Raw genomic sequence first — 23997 nt, forward strand, 5'->3', positions numbered from 1 at the left:
GAGACAGAGAGAGAGAGAGAGAGAGAGAGAGAGAGAGAGAGAGAGAGGGAGAGAATAAATAAATAGATGCTTTTTTTAAGAGTTGAAATTGTGAGCTTGTGAAAGTCCCTGAGCATACAAGGGATCTGAGTCTGTCAGAACTTGGGAAGTCAGTGTGGAAACGTTATATTGAATGACTACAGATTCATGGTGACACTATGAAAGCGAGAATGAGGAAAGGCAACTTCAGGAGAATTCAAAAATCAGGACTTAATTTGTTTTGCAAGTGACCAGAGCTGGCCAGTGTAAGGCAGCTGTTAGACATGTTCAAGTAGGAAACACTTGAATTATAGGTAATTTTGAAAAGAGATGTGCAATACACACACACACACACACACACACACACACACACGGAATTTTTAAAAATCAGTATAAACAAAACAAATGAAATAGCTTCTCAAATTTTTATACAGATTACATGCTGAAATAACTTTTATGTACTGGGTTAAACAAAACTTTATTAAAATTAATTTCACTTGTTTATTTTTACTTTTTTACTATGGTTACCACAAAGTTTTAAGCTAATGTGAGGCTGTGTTAAGGGTCAGCACTGCACTGGAATTCAGGAGACAGCCTGCAAACTAGAATGATGGGAGGAAGCTGGGAAATGCCTGGGAAGCCATAGAAGGTTCGGTGTTGAAGAGGGGGTTGTCAGAAAGAGCCAGTGCAAGGAAGTAGCCAAGAAAATGAGTAATTGTAGATAAAGCATTTGTGTTTTCCCCAGATACAGAAGTATTCTGGCAGAGTAATGTGCCTAGCAGTAGGAGCAGTGGATGGTAAAATGTCTTTCAAGGAACAGCAAAGAGAAGAAAAAGAAGAAAGTGGTGAAGCATATGACAGGTCTGACCTGATGTTTTATTTCAGGGTGAAAGAGCTGATTCTGTTAGAAAATGAAAACGTGGGCAGAGGAATCATTGGAGGGCATAAGTTAATGGGAATCTACAGAGTTACAAAAGAAAAGCCATGAATGCCAAAAGGCGGGTGCATACAGCTTATTGTGTCTTTATATTTATAGTGAGAGATGATCAAGGAGGTTATTGTGCACACCATTTGTCTTGAAGGGGGAATATGAGATGTCAAATGACTGAAATGATCATTTCTGCACGCAGTAAGTTGACGAAGAACTTGAAGCATGCCAGGGCTCCCCTTCTGTTTCTTGACCGTGTCCTTTAGGGGATGCCATCAGTCTTCTTGATCATTAAATTTTGCCTTAAATATTTTTGTTCATGACCCTTCTGACTTTAACAAAACTATTCATTTAATGTATTATAAGAGATAGCATGGCAGGTATCATGAATAGTTTTTGTAAACTTTGCTTTCTAAACATTTTTGTAATACATCTTATTTATTTATTGTCTTAGTCCTTACCATTCATGAGAATCTACTTCATTAAGAAGAAAATACCTGATTCCATTCAATGATAAGACAATAACTACTTTTGTCTATAAATAAAAAGGAGAAAACTGTTGTTCTGTTCTTACTTTGAATGCCCTCTTGTCCCAAGTCTTCGTGTGGTTAGGAGGGGAAATTTTTGACGAATTGTCTAAAAAGAAAAAAAATTAGAATGTATATAGTTCTAATGCAAAGCACTCATAGCCTGCTAATTCAAGAAAGTAGACAGTAGACTAAGAGGAACACTTAAGCTACAGGAAAGTAATATGCACACATTGATAAGAGATTCAGCAATTACCATGCTTACTTTATGCCCAAAAGAGGACTGCTTAGATTCCTCTATAATAATTCTATCTATACGTTTACCCACATTAAATATCCATCATCATTCTGAAAAGATCCTTGGATCTTGAAAGAGCTCCGTGGACAATTTAATGGGTTAATTACTTCTAGTTTTATTGGATTTGAAAGGTGCTCTAATGATTCCCACTTAGTGATTATCACCATAGGGTAGACTCAGAAAAAGTGGTAGTGCTGGTATGGACATCAGAAGTTGCCTCACCCAACTTCAGAGGGTGTAAGTATCAAAATAAGTTAATTACAGGCATGGCTAGATCCTAGGCTCCTCAAGTACCATGCTCATGTTTTCAAATTAATTAAACTACATTTTAATATTATTTTATTTTATACGTGTATGTATTTTATCATGTATGTGTATGTAGTACATGTGCGCAGTGCCGATGGAGGCCAGAAGAGGCATGTTACCTCTGTAGTTACAGAGGTGCATCTGGAAGAGCACCCAGATCTCTTAACCACCGAGGCATCTCTCCTATCCCCAGATAAATTGCTTTTGTAAGTTATGGAGTTGGTCCACTTTTAAAGTGGGCTTTTAAAGGGGGAATCTGGGTATAATAACACACGCCTATAACTCCAGCACTCAACAAGCTTAGCAGGGGGGTCACAAGTTCAAGGCCAACCTGAGCTGCATAATGAGTTTAAGGTCAGCCTGGTATGTAGAGAGAAGTCCTGCTATATATCTCTATATAAACCACCTGCCTCTGTCCCTTCCCAGAAAACCTGAAGAACTGTACCATAGCACTCAAATTCTGGCCAATGAATCTTCTACAGGTCAGGATTTGGACTTTGGAGCCAAAATATTTGAGACCCAAGCTTCTTACAGCTCTACTAAGATACCCTAAGTTGACAAACAACAGATAACTGAAAGGGGTTTCAAAGATGAAGGCTTTACCAAGAAATTAATATTGTTTCCTAGTTCTTAAAATGGTACCAACATATATTATAAGCCATCAAGTTCATAGATTTGCATCCTAATGATAGAAATTTTAAATGACAGAAATGTAACCAATCTCATCTTAATTCTGTGTCATGAACATATTCAAACTGAAACAAAGCTTTAGGACAACTACTTAAGGAATAGAATCAAAGTCTGTCAAAAACTCAAAGGGTTGGACTATGTAAATAAGGGGAGACTGCATTTATGGGTTCACCTTCATTCGCTTTTACTCCCCAACATAGTTCATACCAACCTCTTGAATGCATCCTCTTTGAACATGCTACTTATGGAGCTTGCCTTGAGCTCACATTAGATCTGATAACTAGTATTATGTGACTCAAAAAAAAAAAATCAAGATATAAACACTTAGTGTTTCCAAACAAACACTAAGGGATTTCATGTATGCCTGTATAGTAAATAGCTTAACATTTTCTAAGAGAACTCCTTCAAATGAATTTGGTTACACATTGTCTATATAATGTATTAGTTATAAGGCAGTGTAGCCAATACGTGTCATATACCTTTCCAAAGGTTGCCGCACAAGCTGGCTCCAGTTTCTCTTTCCTGCAGAAATCTAAATAGTGAGCATAGAGAATGCACCGTGGGAGGCAAACTCCTTCACACACTATGTAATTGTCTTCAAGCCTGGAAGAAAAGGCCAAGAGTTAGGTCAAAACTTTTCACTATTACCTCCCCATCTCCTTCGTGACTTAACGCTCATTTTGAAAACAGACTATGTAAGTAAGTTAATGAATAGATATAAATGGGCTTTCTTTGTTCTGGATGCTGTTTAAAATAAAATAATATCAGGATAAGAATAAACAAAACTTAGGTGCAATACATCTCAAAATTGTTTTTTTTTTCAAAATTGTTAAGAGAGGAATTTGCACGTGCTTTCCATAAAAGAAATCGCATCAGTTCATGGTGATGGATATACTCTTTACCAATGTTTACATAATTAAAACATAACACTGGACTTTTAAAATGTTATGAATTATGTGTAAGTGTTAATTAATTTCCTAAGAAAGGAAATTCTCTTCTTGATCCCATTTCACTTGGAAAGCTCTAGAAACAATGACTGGAAGTCAGAAACAGAAGGGAGAGCTGAAGTAGTAGCAGACACTGTTTACAGATGTGGAGAAGCAAAATGTCAGACTCTGAAGAGACCCACCTCCACGGGAGTGGCAGGTAATCTCTAGGAAATGAGGGCCTCAGTTCTACAATTCAGGGAATAAATTCTCTCAATAACCAACAGCAAAAAGGTTAGAGAAACAACAGCAAAAAAGGTCTCAGGTAAAATTTCAGCATCAACTGATTTCTTAATTTCTGTCTGGTAAGACTATGAACTTAGTGCCAAGGTGAGCTGTCTCGACTCCTGACACAGAGAACCTCTGAGACAATATGTTTGTGTTTTGAGCAAGCACACAGGTGCCATGACATAAACACAAACAAGACACAAGGATTAACTTTGGAAGAGCAAGATCCACAGCAAACACCTGTTAGTACAGTCACTACGAGATGTTAAGGTAGAAACCACCCCTTCCAGACCACCACTGCAAATACCAGGTCTTACTTCTTTATAAACCTTGACTGTTCAGAAGTTTTACTATTTGATCTAGGATTATGAACGGTGAAATTAAAGGACTGCCAATGTTTACACACCCTTACTTTCGTCCACAAACTACAGAACAACAAAAGAAAACATGCTACTGTATTTGCTTAGGAGACACTCCAGGGTTAACTCTCTTCACCGAAGCAGAATTGATAGTGAACCTTTTACTGTGATTAAACCTCTGATCCTCTAAACCATCTGATATAACTGAGACAATCTCTCTCTAGAAAACTCTCCAAGCATAACATATACAATACCAACTCTGTTGTATAGATGCTACTATAAAATCTTTGAAAGTCTGGGTATATTTTTATTTAATTTCAACTAGATGTAATAAATATATTGGTGTTACAATTATCTGAGTGACAGTCTAGTAACCAAAGCTTCTAGATTCTATTCCCAGTCTTTTACAAAGCGTTCAGTAAATTATTTTAATTAAAATGTACTTATACTAATTTCATGTTTAATAAAGCATAATCATTTATAATACAAGATCAATGTAATATGCAGTATTATTCATATTAAAATTGGATGAAATCCTTCAAGACCAGATTTGACGTACTCTCAATGCACAGAAAATAAAAGTTAGGGAACCTATTCCAGGAGTTTCAGACACCAATTTTTCTTTTAATTAAAAAGATCCAAACCAACTAGGATATAATATTTCAAAACAAATAAACTTGCCTACCTAAAATTGAATACCTAATTGACAATAAAATTTGAAATTACTAAGCTATGTTTTTACTTTGATTTTTCCGTTCTAATTTTTAACATTCCCAGGACAATTCTACAGTCTCATAATTTTCTTAAAATCCAATTAACTTGGGGTTTTAAGAAATGTATAACATTCATTTTTTAGAAGATTGGGAATATTTTTAAAAATGTGCTTTATAGTCTTCAAAACATGAACGTTCTTATAAGAAATAGCCATTTAAAACTTGCATTTTAAAGATAGCCACAATCTGCTTATTTGAGTAGTTGTTTTTATATTCGTTGTTTTGTCTTCAAAATACTGAGTTCAGCTAGGTATCTGAATGATATGAATTTTAGACAAACTCAAGATTTTTTTCCAATCACTCAATTTCAACTGAAAACCTGGGAGTGATCATTCAAAGTCCTTTAAAATAAATTCAAAATCAAATATGTTTTCATTTGTCTTGTTGACAGTAATTTTTTCCTAAATATTCTAGATAATTTCTACAGTTCTAGGATATTTTCTACTAGTAATCAGGACACCAAATTTCAACAGCCAAAATGTAATTTCACTGTAATATTTGCTTTTCATTTCATATGTTGGAAGAGTTCAAGCATAAGGTTTCAGAATTTCAGGTTATAAAAATTAAAACTTGATGTTTAAATAAACAAAAATAAAGTTTATTAGCATTTATAGATTCTATTTTCTCTGACCCTTAGATAATAGATGATAGATCTGGCGCAAAATTCAATTTGTGGTGTCTTACTATAGCAAATCATGTATGTGATATGCTATAAAAATGGAAAGTTATTTAATCATGACAGCTTAACTGAGTTTTCCTTTTTTTTTTACTTCTAACTCAAGCCATCTAATTTCTGACTGATAGTACCTGCCCTCCTATAAGGTTTAAGGCAGAGTTAAGATCCTTCTGCTTTTTGTTACTCTGAAGGATCATATCTAGAAAGCATTAAATATATAAAAAAATTAGTTTTATTTTTTGTTTTGTTTTTTTACAGCAAATAATCACAGAAAAATCATCATGGCTTACATGTGAAGAACCTGTCGTTTTAGTCTCGTTTTCATCAGGGTCAGAATCTATCTCTGAGAATAAGCAGTGAAAAGAAAATCGATGCACTTCTTGTGGGTCTTTTAAACTTACAGAATTTTTAAGGAGAAGCAAGTTGGGGAAAGTCAGGGTCCTAAAGACAAGGGCTGGTGGGCATCAGCAGGTGTGCAGCGCAAGGGCTAGCTTACCACTGCAGGGTGAGCTCAGTCTGCTTCTTCTTGTCCTTCATGATCTGCGTGATGCTCTTCTTCTGAGAGAGCTGTGGGTCGGCTGCTTTGGTCTTGCTCTCCTGAGAGTCCGCATCGTCTTCTTCGGAGGAAAAGTTACCATTGCTTAAATGCATTTCTGAGGGAGGGTTTAAGGAGTGACAAAGAACAAGGGAACATGCAATCAGTCCGTGGCCTCCACATCTACCTGCTGCTTTGCGTTGAGTGGGACACCCGAGGAAAGCAAGGCAGGAGTTGAGCAAAGCCCTAAGTTTAAAATGTTTCGGATAACTTTCTTTCTTTCTTTCTTTCTTTCTTTTTTTTTTTTTTTTTTTTCTGGTGAAATGAAATGGTTCCGACAGAGCACACTACTTATGTGTGCATTTGGAGTGTGTTTCTTTTTTATTGTTAGACACCCTTTTAAGCCTACGCACCGCAGCCCGGACCAGCTGAGCACTCACCTGATTTAACTCCCACCTGCAGCCCGGGGTCTCCGCCTTTCTCCCCGCTGCCCCCGGTGCCCACGGCTCCCTCGGCCACCAGGTACGCACTGTCCTCCGGATACACCAGCAAGCCCTTGCCAAGCAAATGCGCGCAGCACTGATCCGCGATCTCGGAGGGAAGTTGGGGCGAAGGCTGCTCCTCCAAGAAGTCTTCCCCCAGTTCCCGGACCTTAGCCATCCTTCCCAACGCCCGGACCTCGGCGCCCACGGCTTGATGGAGCTTGGTGTAGAACCCAGAGCCCCGGGGCGGGGCGGGGCGGGGCTGGGGACCTGTGGCCGCAGGGCAGGGAGGAGGCCCGCAGGCTGCGGAGCCCCCCGATGGCGGAGAGGGAACAGGATGAACAGGTACCGCACAGATGGCGGGGTGGAGGAGGGCGGAGGCGACACTGCCTTTTTCTAAGTGTCTCCTGTCGGAGCAGAAGCTTGCTCCCAGGTCATTTCCACACCTGCTGTCAGTCTCGCCTGCCAGAGCCCTTTCCTCCTCATTCTTTCTCTCTCGCCTTATTCTAGGGCTTTCCTATGGAAAACTTCCTGAAGGATCCTAGAAAGCTTAGCTAGAAAGCTTAATTCTCCTACTGGAATTGAGCAGCTTCAACTGTCCCCATCTCTATTCTCAGGAGACTTCACCAGATGGGTCAGCCTTGACTCAAGCATAGGATAGGAGGGAACAAAACCCAGAGTACCATGCAGTCTTTTCCAGGCTGTGAGCAGCAGGTGTCAGATGTATTCCCGGAATAACCCAAGGACTAGGGAACACTTTTCAGGTGCTGGAAGTCAGATCCGGTCATATCACACTGCTCTGCACCACTCACACTGACTTGGACATTTGGGCCTCACACCCTCTGTGAGGTTGGACATAAAGGTGTCAAAAAAACTGAGAATAGAATGAGGGAAACCGCCAGTCAGTCAGGAAGTTTTTTTGTTTGTTTGTTTTTGGGTTTTGGGTTTTGTTTTTGACAAACAGGCCCTTCAAGAAAAGACAGGTTCATGCAATGGTTCCATTACTTAATCGCAGCCAATCCTGTATCTTCTTTTGGGGCATTAGAAAGAGATATCACCCTTGAGTTTAGCAAGAAATAGCATTTAAACTGAAATCACACAGAGAAAACAAAATGAGACCCAGAGTGGCAGATGACTGAAGAGTCAATTTCAGAAGCAATCGAAAGAAGCCTTTCCCAGGGCAGCTCAAACAGTGCCTGCGTGGTAGCATCCCCATTTTAGCAGCAATTGCTGGAAAAGGCATCCCTGTCTCAAAACTCTTCTCACCTGCTTCCTCTAGTTGCTGAATGCAGGCTGGAGCCATACACTTAGCCACACACCCAGTGTTCTGAGGCTATTCCCCACCTAGGACAGCTTGATATATTCGTCTTCTCTGCCTGGTCCTCTGCTTCATGTGTAGGGCTTTTCACTTCCGTGTTAATGTGTACAATGTGCTATCCTAACAGTGACTCAGGTGCAGTCTGTAATGGAAGTCCTCTTTGTTCACAAAGGGGACCTACCCACTCACATCACATAACTATGAGAAAAATGTTCAGAAAATGACTGGAATTTCTTCTTTAATTTTAAAATACAAGCCACTTGATATCCAGGGGGGTATGTTTGTGTATGTAATTCATATAGACACTAAGTGAATATTTGGCAATTTTCCAACTGAACTGATCAATGGAAATGCAAACTATTATCTTGTAAGGGCCTAAACAAATTATTGGCTGTATTTTAAAGTAAACGCTGTGCTTCACAAAACATCATTGGAGTTCTTTGTGCTTCTCTTCAGAATTAGGAACTATCAATATAACCAGTAAAGGTATTAAATCAGCAATCAATAAGCCTCCAACATTAAAAATCCCAAGGCAAGGTGCCTTCAATAGTAAATTGCATCCAAATTTTAAAGAATTGATACCAGCCTTCTTTATAGGGACAAAGTCTGCCATTATTCTGGATGACCATGTCTGATTTCAATAGCCTTGGTTTCCATGGGGATGTGTTCTAAAATCTCCAGTGTTACTTGAAAATGTAGGTGGTATAAGACTCTTGTCTATGTTTTTGTTCCCTATATCCACTGCAGTGTTGTCTTATGGAACCAAAGCCAATCTGTCCTATGTTTTATGTGCTGCTGTTTCCTCTCTCTTACTAGCCTTTCATCTGTGGGTCAAGAGAAAGAAAAACAAGGGTAATGGAGCCCAAACCCAACTTTACAATATCCCAACATTCCCTCTCATGACCCAGAAAGTGAGTTGTGTAAAGATGTGCTAGGCAATGCTATTCCCTATCTAGGACAACTCGGCACTCTCGTCTCTGTCAAGTCCTCTGAAGGCCTCTGAGCCTGCTTAGTGTGCAGGGCTTGCCTTTTCAGAGCTAACATGTAGAAACACTCAGCAAAGTCCATACTCGAAGTCGTCTATGAGAGTGTCCTTGGGGAAATTGATGTGTGAATAAGTAGATTGACTGAGGAAGACAGGCACTAAATGTGGGAAAAACCTCCAAGGGGGTAGGGGGGCAAAGTGAGAAGAGAAGAAGAAGGCAAGTATGTATATGTATATGCATACCCAAACATTCTGTAGCCATTGCATTTCTTGCAGGGACTATTGCGCATATGTTTAAGTTATCACTTCTTCATCCTTTGTACATGAACTTGCACCATGCATCTCTAACAGAATTCCAGGCCTACAGCCTCAGACAGCCACTACGCTGTTGGTCTCTTTTCTTTGTTCTGAGGCGAGGCTTCCAGCTTCTGAACTAAATTGATATTTGTTTTCCTGGTCCCCAGCCTGCAGTTGGCCATTGTGGATCTATTTCTGCATATAATTATATATGCTCACCCAATGAACCTTCTCATGACCATGGTTCTGTTCATCTGGACAACAGCACAAATTTTTTGACAAGGGCAGAAAGAGCATCCAATGAGAAAAGAAAACCTTTCCCATTAACATTGCTGAAACATTATAAAAGAGCAAATGCAGACCCCTACTAGATACAATACACAGAAATCATTAGACTAAAGATCTAAGACCTGCATCTGTACAGTTCTCAGAAACTTGGCATGCATCTCCCTGAATTTTGGATTTGGCCCAGGCTTCTTAAACACAATGAGATACAAAGAACTAACTAAAAAAAAAAAAAAAAAAAAAAAAAAAAAAAAAAAAAAAATTAAAAAAAAAACCCTGAATTTCTCTGGAATGCATACACCTGAAGAATAACAAAAAAATAGTCAACTCAGTGTACACGATAGGAAAATATTTCAAAATTACTACATAAGGATCTAATGTTCATAATAGATAAAACCCTTTATGGCTCCACAATCGAAATAACTTGATTTTACAATGAGCAAAAGAAAAAAGAAGAGGATGCCAAGTTGGGTGGGTAGAGAAGTTAATATGGGAGGGGGTTAATATGATCAAAATGAACTGTATGACATTTTCAAAGAACTGTAACAGTTTAAAAAATGTTCTACAAATGAGTTCTACAAATTATGTATATTTATACATCACATATGTATGTATGTATATTAAACAAAGCTATATACATACATGTATATGTGTATATATATATATATATATATATATATATATATATATAAAACAAGGGTGTGATGAGATGTTGAGGATCAATCAAATTAGGAAAATGCAAATCAAACCCACAGTGAGGTACCACTTTATACCCATAAGGTTTGCTGCAATTTTATGAACACAAAGCACAGAAAAAAATGTTGGTGAGATTGTTAAATAATTGGTATTTTTTTATCCACTGCTGGTAGAAATATAAACAGAGGGGGGAAAGTTGACCATTTGGTTTCATCCCTAGATTCTCATTCCATTCAAGTAAATGGAAACTAATGTAAAAAATGTCCACTACAAGCATTATGTATAATATTCAAAAAGGTGATGAAATGCAAATGCCTTATCAGTTGTTGGATAAGGAAATTCAGTGTGGTAACATACAAGGAAATAGTATTCAACCATAAAGATGAAGTACTAATATATAGTATAATTATGTATGATTCCTTAGAACGTTATGCAAACTGAAGAAAACTGCACACAAAGAGCAACATATTATTACATTCACAGTAAATAATCAGAGCAAGCAAATCCATAGAGCCAAAAGTAAATTAATGATACTGTTGAGACCAGAAGTAGGGAGAAACGAGGAGTTTCTCTTCAATGGGTACAAGCTTTCTTTTTAAAAGATAATGAAATTTTTCTGAAATTACATAGTGTTGATAGTTGAATAATGTGGGCACATATAAAAACTATAATTGTACACTTTACAATAAGTTAACTAGGGAATTTTGACTCAATAAAGAAAGGTACTTTAAAACAAGAAAGGCCATATTACAAAGAAGGAGTTTGTGAATCTGCTACATTCTGACCAAGTAAGAATTACTATTTCATCTGAGAAGGACATGTACAAAGATGGAAAACATTCCATTCCTGATTTTTAAAATATTAGTTATCTGTCTCGAGGAAGGCAAGCCTAGGAGATAATTTAGTGCCCTGGGACCCTCACTTGGTTTGGTGTTACACACACACACACACACACACACACACACAAACATGCACATATTATGCACATACATTCCTCTCCAAACAGTGCAAGTGGCATCTGTTTTCAACCCATCAGCCCTCCAGCTACATTCGGTTATACTCACGCCCGTCTCTGAGCAATGGCACAAGTTTCCATGCCCTTGATAATTTGATCAAATTTAGACACCGTCTATGAGAGTGTATTCTTAAAATGGCTGGTGAGGGAGAGTAGAAGAATCATTCCAACCTGAACTGATTTTGGGTGCATGAACAGCAAGGCAAAACTGTATCCTCAAACACCATTTAAGGGAGACTCCCCTATTTACCATCTTATTTATGCCTATGCGAAGTGGGCATGCATGTGATTAAAAGTAATTGGAAGGTGAAGGCGGAAAGATCAGAAATTCAAGGTCATCCTCAACTACATAAGAAGTTGAAGACCAGCCTTGGCTATATGAGACCCTGTTATTCATATATAAATATATACACATATATATTTAAATTTAGGAAACCAAATTTATTGCTCTAATATTGATGTGTATTTAATTGTTCTTTTTTCATAACTATTAAGCCATGTAAATGATAAATAGATTAGGATACAGATGTTCTGGGGGAAATGTTATCTGACTTAATCTATCAATCAATGTAGACAACCACTCAAAATTACATCACTGAGTAACCAGCCCCTCCTCTTTAACTTAATAAAGGAAATCTGGAAAAGCATCCAAGGCCCTTGAGTATCTTCATTCATGTTGCCCATTGTCAATCTTAACAAAGTATTCCTCTTAAATCTGTACTATCTCTTAGGTCCAAATAATAGTATTTGCTTCTTTTACACATCTGTGTGGGCTCCTGTTTCCAATTCCCTGAATAAAAAGAAAGGCCAAGAACTTAAAAGCACCTGCCCAGGCCCAGCTGCAGGTGGCAGTCTTGCTACAGTTAGGTAAACTAATTGTGCCTCTGTTCCTTTTCAAGCAGGTTCCTTCTTCTTTCAATCTTAATTATGCTATGTGTTTTCACTTTGTGTGTATTAAATGTGGGATGACTGAGAAATGCTGGGAAATACAGAGTGAATGGGATAGGTAGATGTAGTGGTGTGAAAAGGTTTGGCCCCCATAGATTCATGTACTATTAAAAGGTGTGGTCTTATTGGAGAAGATGTGCCCTTGATGGAGGAAGTGAGCCCCAGTGTAGGCAGACATTGAGGTCTCCCATGCTCAGGTCTGCCCAGTGTGGAATATAGGCTCCTCCTGGCTCACTGCAGAAGACAGTCTTCTCCTGGCTGCCTTTGGATCAAGATGTAGAACTCTCCAGCTCCATGTCTGCCTGCATGATGCCATGCTTCTCACCATGCTGATAATGGGCTAAACCTCTGAAACCATAAGCCAGCTGCAATTAAATGTTTGCCTTTCTGCTCTTTGATCACCTCCTGCTGAGGAGGGGTGCAGCCTTACCAGGCCACAGAGGAAGACAATACAGCCAGTCTTGATGAGACCTGATAGACTAGTATCGGATGGAAGGAGAGGAGGACCTCCCCTATCAGTGGACTGGGGGAGGGACATGGGTGGAGATGAGGGAAGGAGGTGGGGTTGGGAGGGGAGAGGGGAGAGGGCTACAGTCGGGATACAGAGGGAATAAACTAATTAATTAATAAATAAATAAATTTTAAAAAATGTTTGCCTTTATAAGAGTTGCTTTTGTCATGGTGTCTCTTCACAGCAATAAAACCCTAACTAAGACAGTAGGGAAAGAAATTATTAAAAAAAAAATGAAACTAGGAAGTCAATAAATAGAAACTATATACATTGGTTAGAAGTTAAGAGACCAGGCTAGAAATGGAACACACCTATAATCTCAGTAATTGGAAGGTGGAGGTGGAAAGGTCAGAAATTCAAGGTCATCCTCAACTACATAAGAAGTTGAAGGCCAGCCTTGGCTATATGAGACCCTGTTATTCAGATATAAATAGATACACATATATATTTAAATTTAGGAAACCAAATTTATTGCTCTAATCTTGATGTGTACTTAATTGTTCTTTTTTCATAACTATTAAGCCATGTAAATGATAAATAAATTAGGATACAGTTCAGGAAAGAGGGTTCTAAAGAAGATATAACACGGGTTCCGGTGAGGCGGTGAACAGAGGTGGAGGCGGACGTGAGGTGGATGCCACATGCCAGTGGTGACTGAGGGAAGAAGGAGCATTTTCTAGTGACAGACCAGAATGAAGTTATTTTTCAGGAAAATAAGAAGCATTATTCCATGTAAACAATTTTGCAGATAATTGTTAAAACTCAGCACAGCCAAGGACAAACCTGGTTACCAAGTGTTATTCACGAATAATAACAACTTCTTTCATGAAATGGTTGCAAAGACAGACTCAGGTCTTTCAAGTCCAGACCAATGACTTCCCTTTGGGGAGTAGGACCGGAGCCATAGTATTTCAGTACCTGACTAGATATCTCATGAGGCATTCTTCTTCCTTTATAATTCCTCATGGTCTGAACTCCCTGAAAAGCTTATTCAGTCTGTTCATTTATCATCTGATATGTTAACTAGAAAAATTACTAGAGCAGAACAGCCTATGCTATTGGTGCTTGCTACTCTGTGCCTTTCTCCAGGTTGAAGCTGTTTCAAAGTAAAAAGTTTTAAAGCTTAACGACTTTTCAAAATCTTAAGTAAACATTAACTTCCGGTTGTTTACAAACAAGGTATTTGTGCAATTCTAGAAAGGTAAATTTGCACAGTAAATATTTAAAAGTTGAGAAATATGCTTTTTGTTATAATGTCCCTGTCAAAAAAGTGGAGGAAAAAGTATATTTAAAATATTTGAATATTCACCACTTAAGTCAAAGTGAAACATTCTATTTTTAACTGGATGCTAATTTGTTGAGCCTTAGCATCATACCTTATTTTTATTTCCAGAAAAAGATAGTTTAATGCTCTCAAATTATTATACAACTAACTGTATGTTTGCAAAAGTGAATGAAGAAAATAGGTTAGTCAGTGTGCTGTGCTTGTGAGAGAACTGTTTCCCATGGAGTGTTGACATTGGTACATATGGGAAAATGGGAAAAGCACAAGTTGCAAATTGTATGGAAAGCAAAATATGTGTATTAATGTCATCTGGCACATAGTGGATGCCTAACAAATATTTAAAAATGGAACATAGTGGCAGACTTCCATTTTCTCTTTTATTTAACCCAAGGTTAAATTTATCAGAACACAGATTCCAAAATAAGCCAGTTACTCTACCTGTGATACTCTTTATATGGTAGAGGAGGCAGATGCACTCAAATGCAGAGTGATCGATCCAGCATGTGTTATGAATACAAAAGCAAGGGCAGGGTCGGTCCACGGATGACACGTGGGTGATAATTTTAATGAGACTATTACTTATCTGGACTTGAAATATTTGTATTCATTCACAGTGGAACTGAATATAAGATGAATTTCAGACGGAGGAAATAGAATGCACAGAGGTAAGGAACCATGGGCAAGTGGAAGAGTGAGTACTGAGAAACACGGAGGAGCATGAGTAGGTCAAACCTTGAGAAGTCTTTTCAATGTTCAGAAATGCCTACTTTATTATAAGGAAACATATCAAATGTGGGAGTGAGATTCTGAAGAAAAGGTCAAGAGGATAGCTCAATTGTAGTGAAGGAGGGTTTAGGGAAACCGGGTGATACAAAGAAGGTGCAGAGTAAGGAAGACTATAAGTGAAGACAAAAGAGAAAGATTGATTAAAGAGTCCCATGTACATATTTAAGTTAATTGTCATAGTACTGTCTTCAAAGGGATTCATGTGTCCTCTGTCCCAACCCTCCTCAATTCACTGCCATCTTGTCTCTGAACTTTGCTATAGCAAATGTGCATTCAGAGAGCTGAAAAGTATTTCTACACTGGGGCTCTTGCTGATGTTGGAAACCTGGGGACCATTAGCCACCACTTGGCTTGTCCAGGCTAGATTTTTAGGAGATATGCCCATTATTTAGGAGATATGCACCTGACATCCAGAATTATACTAGTCAAAGCCAACTTCCTGACATGGGGGTTATAGAGAACAAAGCCATTTTGAAATTGGCAGACTCTAGTCAGTTGGCCGTAGTCTCACGCAAGAGCTTCCCAGAGCACAGAAAAGCCACCTAGTCTACATGGCTGATACAAAGCTGTCACCTAAGAAACGATTTATTTAAGGTACTAAAATTCAGATGACTTGTTATATAGCAAAAGCACTCATGCCTTTAGCAGTGGGAGAGGCAGTTCGCAGAAGGAAGTGGTCATGTTGTTTTGTTTTAAGTTTTGGTTTGGGGTTTTGTTCGGTTGTTTGTTTGCCTGGTTTGATTTTGTTTGGTTTTGTGTTAATGCAGGGACTCACATAGCCCAGGCTAGCCTCAAACTTACCATGTAGCTAAGAACGAATTTAACCTCCAAGTACTAGGATGACAGGTGTGCACTGCCATGTGTTTGCAGTTCCTGAGGGTCTAGCCTGGGACTTTATGCACAACAGGTGGAGCCTTGTACTCAGTCACCTGGTTTTAAAGAAGTTTTGTTTGCTTTCTGCTTTTAGGTGAGGAAAAATTCAAATCAAAGGTGAGGAAAGGGTGTTTGTATAAAACTCAATGTAATAATAGACACAAAAATAGCCCTTGAAAAATAGCTCGGGGGCTGGAGAGATGGCTCAGAGGTTAAGAGCAGTGGCTGTTCTTCCAAAGGTCCTGAGTTCAATTCCAAGCAACTACATGGTGGCTCGTAACCATCTATGATGAGATTCTGGTACCCTCTTTTGGTATGTAGGTATACAGGCAGAGTAACTGTGGCTATATAAATAAATAAATAAATAAATAAATAAATAAATAAATAAATCTTTAAAAAAAGAAAGAAAAATAGGTAGCTTGTAGGTCTGCATATAACTGGATGAAATGAACCTTACTTTCTACTTTGCTTTTTATAAATTCTTACATTGTTTATGCACCCAGAGATACATGTGCACAATTTGAGTGTAACAGTACACTAGGAAATATGTCCTAAATGGTTTGGCTACAGGGAAAAATGTAACTTTTTACATACAGATTTCTTCTACTACCCCAAACTCTGGGAATTCAGCAGTCTCTTCTGCTGTTCACACAGAAACGCGTTCTGAGTGTAAACCGAGCAAGCTGTTCCAAGTGTAAGCCCTAAATTGTACTTTAAAGCTAGAAAAACTCATCAGATATGATATGCCTTTTCTGTTCTTGATATTTCATAGTCCACAGTGGACTCTTGAGCTGGTTTCCTTCTCTATGCTTTCTAGTGCTGTTGCTTAGCCATCCTTTGCACTTAGAACTTTTACTGAAGGACAAGATTATAGCTTTTTTTCCCCTCAATGTTCAATGTTTTGTATTTCATAGAATTCATATATGAATGTGCTAATTGTAATCTCATTGGACAAATCGTAATTTGAGAAATTGCTGGTAATTTTAATGAAACTTGTTGTTTTTTAAATATAATGTTCAGGTCAGTAATACTTTTTTAGAACTTAAGTAATTTCCCTAAGCTAAAAAAGATGAATTTTAGCCAGGCTTGGTGGCACAAGTCTTTAGTTCCAGAACTCAGGACAAAGAGGCAGGAGGATCTATGAGATCAAGGCCAGCCTGGTCTACAGAGCAAATTCCAGGACAGCCAAGGCTATACAGAGAAACCCTGTCTTGAAAAACTAAAAATAAATTTAAAAAATATTCGTTTTAAGTGACTAGTCTTGTTTCCTTGTCACTGAGTATAATGAACAAGCACAGGCTGTACTTGAAGACTAAATACAGTACATTTATTTCCCATCTCTCACTCTGCTCAAAACCACATGAGTAGTCCAATATACCTTCGTTTTTGAACAATTTACCACATGGAAAGAGCTGAATGAAAGCTAGTCTTTCCATAACATTGGCTTTCGGTGACAGAAAAAGGTAAATAACAATAGAATAATGAAATAATCAAGTAAACACTAGATCAAGAGAAGAAACAGTTAACTGTAATATAACCCAGAGGTTTGGTGCTTCTCGAAGTTGAACTATCTACATTAGAATTACCCAAAGTCATAGTAACCTGAGAATTAATAAACCATCCATTAAGTGGATTTTATCAGAATAGTTCCGGGTATTATAAACATCTCAGTTACAATAAGGAAAGTTTGCTTTGTTTTTAAAAGATTCATTCTTTAATTAATTTATTTCTTTATTATTATTTATTACAGTTTATTCACTTTGTATCTGGCTGTAGCCGCCTCCGTCTCCTCTCAATCCCACCCACCCTCCCTCTTCTTCTCCTATACTCCTCCCCAAGTCCCCTGATAGGGGAGGCCCTCCTCCCCTTCTATCTGACCCTAGCCTATCAGGCCTCCTCAGGACTGGTCACATGAGCTTCCTGTTTATTTTTATTTTATGTGAATGGGTGTTTTGTCTGGATCTATGTCTTTGGACCATCTGCATGCAGTGCTCACACAGACCAAAAGAGGGCAACAGATCCCTCTACTGGAGTTACAGAAGATTGTTAGCCATGTGGTGCTGGGAATAGAACCTGCGTCCTTTGAAAGATGAGCCAGTATTTAACCACGGAGCTAACTCTCCAGGCCAGCAAAGTTTGTTTTCAGAAAATGGGGGGGTGGGGGGAGGGGAGAATGTGTCGCAACCTGAGCCATAGTCTAGAAACATAAACACCTAGTAAAGGATACCTTCAGCCAGATTACAACTGAACACTGTGCTCATTTAGAACAGCAGGGCGGAGCAAAGTGTTAGGGCTGGTGGGGAAAAGTAATCACCTTTCTTTGTTGTGCTCCTAGTCCTCCATGCCAGGCATCTCTAAGACCACATGCTGCACCCAGCACACTGAAATAAGCACTGTAGAAGCCAACCCAGTACAGACTCCAGTCTATCCCAGGGACATGAGGAGACCGGTGGCATCCCGTCCAGAACACGTGCTGAACATCTTCAGGGCCCGTTAGACAATTTCTCTATTCAAGGTACTCATCACAGCATGTTGCCAGTATTGCTTGAGTGCTAGTTTTGTGTTCTTAATCTAGTATATGTCTTGATATCAGGAAGTTATTGAGTCATTCTCCAGCTACTGTCTCCACTTATAAGGGTAATTAGTGAACTGTTAAACTGGACATTTCATGTAGAACATGACATGTGGAAAATTCTTAGTTTATTCTAATTGTGTTTGTGTGATATCAGTAATTTAATAATCATCATATAATCTACTTTTATTTTATTTTCAGATATTGATATATAACACTAAAAGTAAAATTTCAAGAATTCTGATTGTTTGCTATAAACTATGACAAGATAAATATAGATATAAAATATGGAACAGTGATAAAATCTACTTTTAATTATTTTAAATGGCAGTTTTTGCTGCATATATAATATGAATTGTGTCTTTAAAAAAGTAAAACAGGTAAATAAGCATTCCAAGCTAAAATAGATATGAAGAACCATTAATTAGAAACAGAGATGGAACTGATAACATTTACATTGATGCTTATAAGATAAAATAAAATACTGTGATTAATTCTTCAAATGCAAAGGCCAGTTGATTAGCCTCCTAAATGATGCAGTCCTAAAGCTGTGGATTCGTTTATAATTGAAGGTTTGTTAAATTTTATCAATTTTGATGGCTTCATTAAAGTTTAACAATATTGTTTGGATATATTACAATATTAAAATGTTGCAAGATAAATCAGAAAATAGATAACACTGAATATCACATGTCATCTTTTAAAAAATTAAATGTCTTAATTTAACTCAAAATAAAGTATTATAACATTTACATTAACACAAAAAGCAAATAATTACATATGATTACACCTTTTAGGCTTATCTATTTGTAATTTCTTTTTGTGCAGATTTACAGAAGCAAATCACTGACAACATAAAAGAAAATGTAAAAACACAATAAATTTAAGCCTATTTATGAACCTGAAATAAATATGAGCTATGATTTAGTGCTGTAAAGTGAGTAATAGGAACTTCATTTGCAAAGCTCAGCTATTAGAAGTATTACTTTACAACTTAATCACATTACAAATGTGTTTGTAACTATGAATTAAATTTGAAAGGACACATGAGAGACGTAACAGCTAACTGTTCCCTTCAGAGGTAGTAGGTGTAATCATCAAGGTCATTATCTGAGTTACTGGTGGATCATATGAGGAAAACTAATGGAAAATTATCCTCTGACGAGTTTCCATTAAATAGTCGATGGATTGCCAACTGCCTTCAGTACTCACTTAATGTTTCCAGTGAGAGGATTGAGGAAGACCATAAAATAAAGGAAATTGCAATCACTGATACAGGAAGTGATGAAGTAAAATAAGGGTTTTAATAGAGTGAGGTTTACATAAGGGTGATTTCTGTTTTGACCCTGTTCCGGTATAATGATAATTACAAGCCTATGGAAAGAAAAAGTAATTTTATAGCACCAAAAGCAGACACATTTTAGAATTCCAATCATTTCATCATCTACTGTTAAGTGACTGAATCTAAACATCTAAGCTACAGCAATTGGAATCATGAAGACTTGTGAAATATCAATGCATATCATATGTAATAAAATCCTGAATTTTCACGTAAAAGTTGGGGTCATAAAATGACCTCTTCTTATTTTATTAAGGTTCATTGTATTGGTGACTGGAAGCCTGTAACATCTCAATGATTTCATTCAATGAGCAACAAACCTGTGATGCACCCTGTATGGATACTGTGCCCTGGAGAAAGTAAGAGGATAGTGAAAGGGTTAGACTAACTTTGTAACCTATATGTCTTCTAAAGCCTATAGTTTTGAGTTTTAGGTCCAGGTTAAGCTAAAGCCTCTTAGTACCTTTTCAGAGAGTGAAGGAATGTGACCCTATCTGTGAGGACAGATATAAAAAAAAGGACAAGCAAGCAATGACCTTCACTCAGCAAAAGAAGGACCAGACCCTTGTCCTTGAGATAGTGTTTCTTAGCAAGGAACCTAGACTTCTTCTGAGTAGCTTTTGACCTCCAGCCAAAAGTCTGTAGTCCCTAATCTTCAAGGATGAGCTAACCACCCCCACCTTCAATTGCAGCTGCATCCACACTTGGCAGGACTGGCCAAGCTTGAACACCTAAGACTAACCAATTATCTTACTTTATAACTTCCTCATCCAATCCTAAATTGCCAAAGCTACAACTTCAAATTTCCCGCAATTTTTCTTTTAAAAACCTAAAGGCCTTTGTCTCCCAGTGCCACTCTTTGCTGACCGGCAGGGGTGACCCCATTGTACAATGGTTAATAAACCTCTTGCTTTTGCAACGAAGTCTTGGTCTGGGGGAGTTTCTGAGAAGGGCGCGATTGAACTCCTGAGCTGTGAGACCCCAGGTCTTACAATAGCAGATGTAGCCTTTAATGCTTGCACTGAGAAGACCTCTCTGGGCTTGCTGAGGAAGAAGGCTGTATCATCTTCCCAACCAAATGACCTCAATACAGGGGATTCCTGACCTACAATAAGTATACCAAGCTCTCATCCACCTGTGCGTAGTCCTGGGATATGGCAGGAACACCTAAATGTGGATGGGTTTTACGAACACTGAAAGAAGAGGAGACTGGGAAAATGTATCTCGTATGTCTGAATGTAAATTCCAGACCCGGAGAGAATAAACAACACAAACTTAAAGAAGTAGAATTTGGTATAAATATGAAAAACAAATGGTGGAATAATATCACCTGAACGCTACACCTGAGCTAGAATGGAGCTGTAAATTCCTTAAAAATGACAAGATAACCACAGTAGTCCTGAGTATCTCCACCATGATGGTAACATGTCACTACGATTGAATACTACACCAATGCTCTTCTGTGTTTGTATGTAAATAATTAATTCTCTTCTAGGCTTATAGAACTATCACCCAATGCATGTTGAGCTATTCAAGAAGGAGAATTACAGACTTCCAATGTACAATGTCACAGAGTAAACATTTTAGTCCTGAAAGGGACGAATTTATGCATAAAAAGGAGGAATGAGGTGAGAGACAGTCTCATATCCAGGTGGGTAAATGGTAAATCTTGGAGCTCCATATCCAGCATCCAGGGCACGAGGTATTTGAATAAGAGTTGCCTTTATGAACATTTCTGTTTGCAGCCCACATGACCTTTCTCTGGCATCATTCTACGCATTGCCTGAAGCTCTCCTAAGCAGACATTTCTGGCATTTCCAACATACTGGAAGCACTGGATCTAAAGTTTCACTCTCAAAGCTTCACATATTTCAGGCATTTCCTGAAGGAGCCCTATCTCTGATGTACACTGAATGCCCAGGATCTTCCATTGAAATCTGATGGGAACTCATGTATTTTGCAAAATTGCAAAACCAAAAGCATATGGATAATGCTACAGTCTACTGTCAACTTGAGTGCTAGCTGAGACCCTTAAGCCATGTCTATAGCAGCTACTGAGGAGCTGAATGTAATTCCCATGCAGCCTGTGTAATCAGTACACATCCAGAGCCACTGACCATTCATATATATATATATATATATATATACACACACATATATATACATATATATATATATATATAGAGAGAGAGAGAGAGAGAGAGAGAGAGAGGACCAGGCCTAACCCCCTCCCAAAAAAAGTCATCAGTCCCAGGAAATAGGCCATAGGTTACCAATTCCAGGAATAAGAAAAACACAAAATTTTCTACCCAGGGAATAGCCTGGAGGTAACCACAAGAATGGGAAAGTATCTTCCTCAGCGTGGGGCACCTTTGCTGGGCAGCCCACATATCTAACATTCCTCAGGTCTATAGATAGCTTGATCAGTGTTAATTATGTTAGTTAGCCAATCACTTTGTAACAAGCTTGCCTTTGCTGAATGCCATCCAATCATGTAACTGCTAAGCTGGGAAGTCTGGGTTCTTGCTCAAACCCCAATAAAAACCCTACCATGCAGCTGCTCAGGGCTCTCCTCTCTGATCCACTGTGTTGGTGATGGTGGAAAGACCAAGCTTAACCCGGAATAAAGCTCTTTGCTCTTGCATAAGTGGTCCGGCTCCTGGTGGTATTTGGGGACCCTAAGATCTTGACCTAACAATATGTGTGTACATATATACAGACACACATGTGTGAATATATTCATACACTATATGAATGCATATGAATATATAGTGTCCATATGAATGTACATACTCATACAGTGTGTTCTGTCATGGTTTTCTCTCTTTGCACTCCTCACAGATCCTTCCCAACTCCCCAGTGACCCAACTCCATACCTTCTTTCTCTCTCTCTCTTCAGAGTATTGAAGCTGAAGAGATGGCTCAGTGCTTAAGAGCATTGGCTGCTCTTTCAGAGGACCTAGGTTCAATTTCCAGCACTCACCTGGCAGCTCACAACTATATCTAACTCCAGTTCTAGGGGATCTGATAGCGCACATAAAAAATAAAAATAAACATTTTAAAAAGAAGAGAGAGAGAGAGAGAGAGAGAGAGAGAGAGAGAGAGAGAGAGAGAGAGAGAGAGAGAGAAAGGAAAGTCTTTCACTCCCTGGAAACCTGCAGGCGACCCCAGCCATGACTGGGGCATAACTCTGCAGCCTTCACACATCCATTCTCCACCCTCACTTCCAAACCCAATCCAATCCCCTATTTTCATGCCCAGTTGGTTGCAAACCACCTGCCCTTCACCTCTGCCTTATTCCCAGCATATCAAACAGATCTGCTTCAACCTTTCTCGATACCCCATCCCCTTGTCTCAGCCACCGACTTCCGCAGGCATTGCCTGGGGTACCCACGGGCCACGCTGGCCATGGGAACAGGTAGGCCCCGGAAGCAGGTAAGTGATCTTCAGATGCCCCAGTCTACTCCCTAGCTCCTTAGCAGACTCCTCTCTCCTCCCCTTGGTGCCCATCCCCACGGGACTATGCTGATCCTCGTGGCGCAGTTTTCTTTCCACCTTCCTTTGGTCTTCCTCTACAACCGCTACCCCATCCCACCCCATTCCAAAGCATCAGCTCCCAATATATAGAAACAATGATGGCATGAGGTAGTGACCAAAGAAACAAACAAAAAACAAACAAGGAAATCTCAGGGATTGGTTGGATCAGTTATCTCAGACTCAAGGGTGTAAAGGTATTAATTCAATTGAAAGACTGGGTTCTTTTCTTTTTTTTTTCATTGAAAATAGATATTTTATATAATATTATCCTGATCATAATCCCCTCCCTCTACTCCTCCCAGTTCCCTTCCTATCTGGATCTACACCCTTTCTTTTATGTGTCACAAACAAATCATATAGATTTATTCTGAGTGTCAAGGCATCTTTCTGTGTAGGCCTTTGAGATCTATAAGCATATAACTCATTACATTTATTTTATTGCTGTTCATGTATGCAGCAGTGGAGAAAAGAGATGTCCATGTGCAATAGTATATGTGTGCAGGTAATTTTATCCATTATTCAGTATTTTTGTTATTAATAATTCACTTCATACTGCCAAGGAGAAAAATGAATATGAGAAAATTGGTGAGTGGAAAGAAAAATCCACCATTTTGTATATAGTAACACACATACCCCAAAAATATCTTGAAGCAGATATAAGACAGTGATGGGACAATATGTTCCAATAGAAAGCTTTCAATATGGCATTACAGAGATCTGAATATAATCTAGGAGAAACAACTC

The 23997-nt window shown here is 38.5% G+C and overlaps 1 protein-coding gene across 1 annotated transcript in view; it reads right to left on the reverse strand.

Annotated features, from left to right (window-relative positions):
- The window catches only part of Rfx6 (regulatory factor X6), a 57336-nt gene extending 50308 nt beyond the window's left edge, over nucleotides 1–7028 (reverse strand). Inside the window, exons 1-4 of the mRNA XM_060373297.1 lie at nucleotides 6765–7028; nucleotides 6286–6442; nucleotides 3247–3370; nucleotides 1521–1582 (exon numbers count right to left, since the gene is read on the reverse strand). Coding sequence (XP_060229280.1) covers nucleotides 1521–1582; nucleotides 3247–3370; nucleotides 6286–6442; nucleotides 6765–6984 — 563 coding nt within the window. The 5' untranslated portion in view covers nucleotides 6985–7028. The remainder of the gene's footprint in view (nucleotides 1–1520; nucleotides 1583–3246; nucleotides 3371–6285; nucleotides 6443–6764) is intronic.
- Nucleotides 7029–23997: the final 16969 nt, after the last annotated feature.

Source organism: Meriones unguiculatus, chromosome 20 (genome assembly GCF_030254825.1).
Source record: "Meriones unguiculatus strain TT.TT164.6M chromosome 20, Bangor_MerUng_6.1, whole genome shotgun sequence".
NCBI classification, from domain to species: Eukaryota; Metazoa; Chordata; class Mammalia; order Rodentia; family Muridae; genus Meriones; species Meriones unguiculatus.